Genomic DNA, 8,300 nt, shown 5'->3' on the forward strand with positions numbered 1-8,300 from the left:
GTGAGTTCGAGACCAGCCTGGTCTACAGAGCTAGTTCCAGGACAGGCTCCAAAGCCACAGAGAAACCCTGTCTCGAAAAAAAAAAAAAAAAAGAATTAGAACCATGTTAGGTACATAGGTGATGTTAAGTTAGTAGCTTAACTATTTCAAGTTACTTCATAAAAAGAAACAGAGCCAGAAGTGCTGACTCGTACCTACAGGTTCAGCACTTGAGAGGTAGTGGCAAGAAGATCAGGAGTTCAGAGTGACCCTTGACTATACAGCAAGCCTATACAGCACAAAACAAAACAAAACGGTGATGGAGAGATGGCTCACTGAGTAAGAACGTGTACGGCTCTTACAGAAGGCCTTGGTTCTCATAACCCACGTCACCTGCTTCACAAATGCTTGCACCTCAAGTTCTAGGGATGCCTCTTCTGGCCCATGCTGGTATCTGCATGAGCCCAGCACAAATAAGCTAATGAAGGTATACCGGGGAGTTTTTAGTAGTCACTGAGTCCAAAGAGTCACAGCTGCCAGGGCAGCATCGGTACTCGGTGCGCTGGTAAGCAGTTGACAAGATTACCTTTTATTCTAAAACTAAAATGTTAATTTCCTATCAGAGTTTGCTTATTAGAATTGATGGCGTCCTTTAAGTTACTTATATGGAATTATACTCAGGTAAAAAGACTGAGAGCTTCAACAAAATAAAGCAAAGCAGCTCACCTGTGAGTTACTGATGACATGGTTAGCCTCTAGCTGGATGTTAAATGTAACACCAAGCTCGGATGAAAATGATTTTAGAGGTGACAGTGTTCCTGATGTTAGGACAATGGTTCGTACTTTGTTATTAATATCTGAAAAGGCCTACAAGGAAACACGGAACAAATGAGGTCATCTTTTGAAAAAGCCAAACAGTCATTTAATTGTTGGTTCTGGTCAAGATGAGTTTGCACTTAGGGCAGAGTGAGCTTACCACAGCTGGATTTAAGCACCAAAAGTTTAGCACATTAACTCCAATTTTCTGTCGTGAATGTTTTTTATTTTTTGGTAGAGCCAAGACTCCATTTTTATCAAAAACAGCAATCTGATTTGTCCAGGAGTAAGTTTGCTGAATAGCAATTTTATAATCATCTGCAAATCTAAATGCAAAGACAATGCTAACTGAATGACACATTCTAAAACAATGACCACATTACATAACATCAAACCTGATACTCGCAAAACTCAACATCCTGACACGCCTTCCCACACAAAGAAACCAGTCACCCTCACTAGTTAATAAATGAAATTTTGAAAGATCAACCTGATGAATGCCATTTTTAACTCAGGAGAATCTTAAATGTTACAGTTGTCTAAATGTATAGATTGTTCTTACTGACACAGATTCGGAGCAATTGAAATGAGTCTTTCTCCCACTAATGAAAATAAATATTAAATCAGTAAATAAGTGGGTTTAATGAACTATTCTTTGACTTTTGGTCTTCCAGTCCTAAGTTTAAGAATCTTCATTTTAAGTGTAATTTGGGTCTTGTCTGTCAGTACCTGCTATTTTCTCTCAAGAGGTAGTCCAGCACCATGAAGAGCCCTTTGAGCATTATCTGAGTTGAAGCACTAATAATAGGTATGTGTACTGCTTCTTCTTTACCGTGGACCGATGTCACTTTTTCTTCTTTTTGAAGAACAGTTGAAAAATGTCTCTGGAAGAAATTACCATGTTATTCATTAAGGGGTAGAAAGGACGACAGAAGGAAAATCCTTTGCAAAGTATAAATACAAGCCGAAATGAAGCAGGTACACATGACTGCAAAAATGCAGGTCATTTTGTACTTCTACTTTTGTCTCTTTGCCTGTCACAGTGGTTAGGATGAAACTCTCGGGCTTTGAGCATACCAGACATTCACTCAATAACTGACCTACAACCTGAAACCAGCAATGCAGTTTGGATTTCCATGTTAGCACTTTAATAATAGGATGCTTCAGTAAAGACACTTAGGAGGATAACTTCTTCAGCTGGTGTGCTATTTAGTACTTTTCAAAAGCAATGAACTAAAAAAAAAAAAAATCCAATTGACTTTTAATAGAGTTTATGTTTCCCTGAATGCCTGAATTATATACGCAAGAACTCAGGTAATGAGACTATCACATAATAAACAAATTTTATTAATATCTATTTTTGTTCCTATTGTTTTGGTGAATGAATCCAAGTATTCAAGAATACTAGGAAGGGCCAGGCATGGCGTTGCACGCCTTTAATCCCAGCATTTGGGAGGTAGAAGTGTTATGCCCAAATTACTAACCGTGTAATTTCCAATGCAAATTACATGAGGGTCTTTGTTTTACAAACCCAAGTCTGGAACACCACTTACCAGCACCCCAGCGAGGTGGGTGAGGAAAGGGTGGCAGGGAGCCTGGGGAGGAGAGAACTTTTAAAGGGGAAATGCTGTAATCAGGGGAATTCATGTCCTGTCATCTAGGGATTGGGTAAGGAGGGCATAGGGTAAGGTAGTTTCTGAAACCTCTGGTCAGTTTTTGGGCACTAAAACCCTAAGAGCCATAATAACTGACAAGGTATCTTCAAGGGCAGGATGCCTCTTAGGAATATCTGGACCTTGTTAAGTTTTACGGCCCTGCTCTCTAGCTCCTTAACTGGCTATTTTTCAGGGTATCCGCTCAAACTCCGCTATCACAGCACATTTCTGGAACTGAGATCAGGCTCCTGATCATTATATGGCTTTAAGATGAAGCCCTTTCTCTAAAACAGAGTTTAAAAAGTCAGGCCTTCACAAAAGCAGGCAGATCTCTGTGAGTTCAAGGCCAGCCTGGTCTTGATCCAGGACAGCCAGGGCAGTTCTACAGAGAAACCCTGTCTTGAAAAACAAAAACAACAACAACAACAACAACAACAACAAAAATATATTAGGCAGGGACTCTACTGAGACATACCTCAGGCCTGAGAAGCAAAATTTAAATAATTTAAGGAAACAGTAAAATAAGAAAATAAAAATCCAAGAACAGATGCCTTGAAGAGTAAGCACAGGTGAGTATCAGCTAGTTCACTCTTGCCCCGAGAAAAAAATCCCTCAGTCTACAAATCTTCCCTGGAGAAAAAGTAAGAATACGGTTATGAATAATGGAATGAAGGAAATATAAAATAAAGCACACACACACTGGATGTGGCAGCACATGCTTACACTCATACCACTGGGATGAAGCGAGTGCTCAGGGCCATCACTGGGCATCTAGCAAGCTCAAGGCCAGATTATGTTGCTTAAGTAAGATCTTGTCTCCACAAGAGAAAAACAAAATATACAATATTATTTAGTCTTATTTAAAAACAAAAGGGCCACGGCTGGAAGGATGGCTCAGTAGTTAACACTGGCTGCTCCTCTGGAGGACCCAGGTTCAGTTCCCAGCACTCATGGCAGCTCACAGTTGTCTGTAACTTCGGGTCCAGATGGACACGAAGCCTTCTTCTCACCCCCGAGGCACCAGGCATGCACATGATGCGCGCACACACACACAGGCAAACTCTCATTACAAAAACAACAAAAAATAAACCTTTCCTGGGTTTAGTCTATTAAACACAGACCTTACCCTACACCAAGAAAATAGAATATTGTTAAGATATCAGTTTCTGCTCAAATTGACCTATAGACTCAATGCAATCAGAGACAATACCCCAGTGAGTTCGTGGACAGTGGTAAACTAATTCTAAAATTTATATAGACAGGCAAGAATTCTAGAACAGCCCACACAATATTGGAGAGGGACAGAGAGCTGGCACTATCCTCCTTAATACAAAGACAATGTTGTATTTGCAGATACTGGGGCACAACAGAAACCCTAGAAATAACCCTCAAGGATATAACCAACTCTCTCCAGCCAAGAAAGAGAGATAACCGAGGAGAAGGGAACCCCTTCCATACGTAGTCACGGACAGACTAACTGCAGTTCACACTAACTAGACAGACCTTACAGGTTCCACAAAAATAAATCAAAAAATCACCCAAAGTAAACTGGAAAACATAAAACTTCCAAAAAACAGGAGCAAATCTAGATGACTGTGGAGTTTGTGTTGGGTTTTTAGATATAAAACCCAACACATAGCTCATGAGAGGGAAATAAAAGGAAAGATAAGAGTCATTAAAATTAAAATCTTCTGCTCTGTGTAAGTTGCTGTCAATGAGATGAAAAAGCCAAGTCACAGACTGGGAAAATATAACTATAAACACTTATCCAATGAAGCATTTGTATTCAAAATACATGAAAATCTCCTAAAGTGCAACAAAAACTAAACAGTGAGCAAAAGACACAAGAACAACTTAGCAAAGGGGCTGGTTGTTCTTTGTCGACTCGACACAACCTAGACATATCTGGAAGGAGGGATCTTAACTGAGAAAAACGCCTGCATCGGGCTGCTGGTCGGCAAGTGCATTTCAGACTAGCGCGGGTGGGCGCGGGTGGGCCCAGCCCCTACCAGGACCACCTCAGGGCAGGTGGTCCCACAGTGTAAGAAAGCAGACTCAGGAAGCCACGAGAAGGAAGTCAATAGCAGCATTTCTCCAGTCTCTGCTTCAGCTCTGCCTTCAGGTTCCTGCCTCCACTTCCCTCAATGAACTGTGTAATCAGGATATGTAAGCCAAATAAATCCTTTCTACTCAAGCTGCTTTTGGTCATGGTGTTTGATCACAGCAACACAAACCCTAAGACCAAAGAACTTAGACAGATGCCAAGTGAATAGATAAAAAGAAACTAAATATCCTGTCTTGGGGAATTGTAAATTAAAAGAGCAAAGAGAAGCCAAGCTTAGTGGCTTGTCCTGGAACTTCAAATGCAGATGAGAAGGTGAAGCAACAGGAATCCATGGAAACACAAGCGGATGTTTTTTTCAAGTTAAAAGTACTCTTACCATAGAACTCAAACATTATTCTTCCAAGCATTTCTTGAGAGAAAAAGCCATATCCACAGAAAAACACAAGGATCTACATTTATAACAATTCATGATTGCCCCAAATTAGGAACCACCAATGTTCCTCGCCTGTGAACAGATAAACAAACTGTGGTATACACAGGCAGTGGAATGTTTTCGTGATGAAAAGAAGGAAGGCATCAAGGCGTGAAAAGTTAGGAAGCCCAGGCCCGGGTCTGTACATCACACACACTCTATGTGGGAGGAACTTAACCACATGTTGCTACAAGAAAGACCACATACAGTATGATTCCAATTGCATGGCCTTTTAGAAAAGACAAGACTATGGAATCAGAGATTAGTGCTTGCCTAGGTTTTGTCAAATGGTACAGCAGAGGTATGAAGAGGTGGGATACAGAGGATGTTTTAGGACAGTGAATATGTTCTGCATGATGCCATCATAGTGGATGAGCAGGCAAAACCTAGTTTGGGGCACAATTAATAAAAACCCAGACACAGATATTGTGGTTCAACCTGAAGATCAGAAAAACAAAACAGCCAGCCACTGGCTCTTACTTCTACCTCGGTCCGAAATGTGGACCCTGCCTCCTGAATTCTCAGAATGAGACTGTGTCTGAGAGCTGTCTCCTCCCATTTTATATTCCTCTCTAGGGTTGGGATTAAAGGTGTGTACCACTAACTCCTGGTTTCTATGGCAAACTAGTGTGGCTTCTCGAATTAATAGTATGTCACCACTTCCTGGTCTGTAAGGCTGACCTGTGGGGCTGTTTTACTCTCTCATCTTCAGGCAAGATTTATTTATTAAAATACAAATGAAATATCACTACACTAGTTGACATGGAGGTGACTTGCCAGGACATTTGTGGACTTTGGGAACAATAACACATTAATGTTGATTCATCAACTGTAGCCAGTATATTCCATGACTCTATTCTCAATGGGCAAGACTGGTGTGTCTTTGTTGGGGGAGGGGGAGGATGAGAATATAATGAGAATTCGGAGCTTTCCATTCAAATTTTCTTTATATTTGAAACTGCTCTTAAAAAATAAAGTCTATTAATTTAGATAATGAAATAGGAACAACAAGAAGAAAAAGAACAAATATTGTTATCCCTCCTGCTAAAGGGGAGTCAGAGTCTTGAGGTGATGATAAAAGTATAGAACCTCTATCCTGAAGAATGTGCAAAAGTGATACTCATAATGAGGTTCCTAAAGGTTTAACGACCTCTCCACGAACTTCCAATCTGTTGCAGTACAAAAATAGGAGCTTTTTAGTTTCTGAAATTTTAAGTATTATAATTGACATAAAACATTCACAACCTAAAAATACTGATTTCTTTTAGCTGTGACTAAGAATTACTCCTTAAAAGTCTTATTTTTTCAAACTACATAATAATTTATGTTATCACCAAATGATTATCAGATTTAAATAAGAAAATTTTTAGACAACTTTTAAGCTGTTAGTTTTAAATTCTGACCGTTTTCCTGGATTGTTACAGTTTTGTTTTGTTTTTAATCACTCCTAAATGACATACCGTTGACTAAATGAATGCCACGGGGAGGACCTTACCTGCAAAATGGGAAAAGTGGCACTGGTGATGCCCATTTTGTACAAATTTAAGAGCATTTCGTTTCCACTCCATATTTTACAAGACGACTCATAGTCTCTTTCCACAAGATGCTCAGAATTTGTTTCTAACCAACTGGAATAAAACACACAAACAGTCTGTCAGCCACTGTCATCTCTATATGGCAGAACTGCAAAATTATTATTGTCATCTATGGGTCTGTATACATTTTTTGAAGCTGTTAGTAAACACGCAAGGAATAACACACCTCCAAATGCACATTTCACACTGTAAAATAAGCACTTGCATAAGCGTAGAGTCACACTGCTACACTTACATCCAACACCCATACACGAGGTCTTCATATCAAACCACATAAAAATAAATGCAAGACAAATATTTATGCTGTAGAGTAACGACAAAAGAAATACCTGAAAATGCATAAATAAATTTATTCAAATGTACTCTCACTTAATATCTGCTTGAATGCCATTTTTATACCAAAGATACAAGTAGAAGTTAAGGCAGTATACAAAGTAAAGTTATTCCCATGGAAATTAAATGACTACTAAAGGGAGTCAGAAACAGCAGACACAGAAACAAATACATAAGAAAGGAAATACCAGGGCAAAAGATAGAACTCAAAGGTAGAGTGCTTGCTTAGCATCCAAGAGGCCTTAGGATCAATTCCCAACCCCACAGGAGGGAGTAGTGATATACACAAAAATAAAGCTAATCACCAGTTGGTAGCTACTTTAATCCGAATCTCTAACAACTGAAAGCAGAAACATGGCCAGTCCCAGGGGGATAGTAAAAAGAAAGATGCTTCAAAGCAGAAGGGATAGTTGGTGCGAAGCTAACAAATTTTGCTCCTCTGAGGGCCTGAAAGAAAATCAGTTTGGTCATCACAATGGGCAATAAGAGGTAATGGTACAAACAGCGTTACAGGGATAACCTACAATCAGATCGTTTAGAGCAAGGACAAGAAATTTGGGTTTTGGGCTGGCGAGATGGTTCAGTGGTTAAGAGCATTGACTGTTCTTCCAGAGGACCTGAGTTCAATTCCCAGCAACCACATGGTGGCTCACAACCATCTGTAATGAGATCTGGCGCCCTCTTCTGGCCTGCAGGCATACATGGAGGCAGAATTTGTGTACATAATAAATAAATAAAAATCTTTTTTAAAAAATTGGGGTTTTGGAGGAGCAGCTATCTTGAGTCTTGGGCCCGTAGGCACCTGGAGGAACGATCACCGAAGGTTCTGCCTTGCTTATATATCTTAAGGAGCTTCAATGGAGCCACAGTCCCCAACTACACCAACTGGAGAAAAAGGGACCACCTGAAACATAGGCTCCACTTGTTCTGATTGGAGGAAGAGATGGGTGACAACAGGGTAAGAAGACACTCAACAACATAAGAGTAATACAGCACCACCAGAACCAATGGTTCTACAACAGCAAGACCTAAACATACCTACTCAGATGAAACAGAAGAAAACAACCTTTAAAATAACTTTATGAAAATGATTAAGGCCCTTAAAAAGGAAATGAAAGCCGGGCGGTGGTGTCACACGCCTTTAATCCCAGCACTCGGGAGGCAGAGGCAGGCAGATCTCTGTGAGTTCGAGACCAGCCTGGTCTACAGAGCTAGTTCCAGGACAGGTTCCAAAGCCACAGAGAAACCCTGTCTCGAAAGAAAAAAAAAAAAAGGAAATGAAAATTTCCCTTAAAGAAGCAGAGGAAGGCGGTTGTGGTGTCGCACGCCAGTAGGATTTGCTGAAGGAGGCAGAGGCAGGAGGATCGCAAGTTCGAGGCCAGCCT

The 8,300-nt window shown here is 40.3% G+C and overlaps 1 protein-coding gene across 1 annotated transcript in view; it reads right to left on the reverse strand.

The window, feature by feature from the left end:
- Nucleotides 1-8,300, reverse strand: part of Brip1 (BRCA1 interacting protein C-terminal helicase 1) — a 121,849-nt gene that overhangs the window by 60,110 nt on the left and 53,439 nt on the right. Inside the window, exons 9-12 of the mRNA XM_026780115.1 lie at nucleotides 6,483-6,615; nucleotides 1,525-1,679; nucleotides 956-1,121; nucleotides 706-846 (exon numbers count right to left, since the gene is read on the reverse strand). Coding sequence (XP_026635916.1) covers nucleotides 706-846; nucleotides 956-1,121; nucleotides 1,525-1,679; nucleotides 6,483-6,615 — 595 coding nt within the window. The remainder of the gene's footprint in view (nucleotides 1-705; nucleotides 847-955; nucleotides 1,122-1,524; nucleotides 1,680-6,482; nucleotides 6,616-8,300) is intronic.

Source organism: Microtus ochrogaster, chromosome 7, assembly GCF_000317375.1.
Source record: "Microtus ochrogaster isolate Prairie Vole_2 chromosome 7, MicOch1.0, whole genome shotgun sequence".
NCBI lineage: Eukaryota > Metazoa > Chordata > Mammalia > Rodentia > Cricetidae > Microtus > Microtus ochrogaster.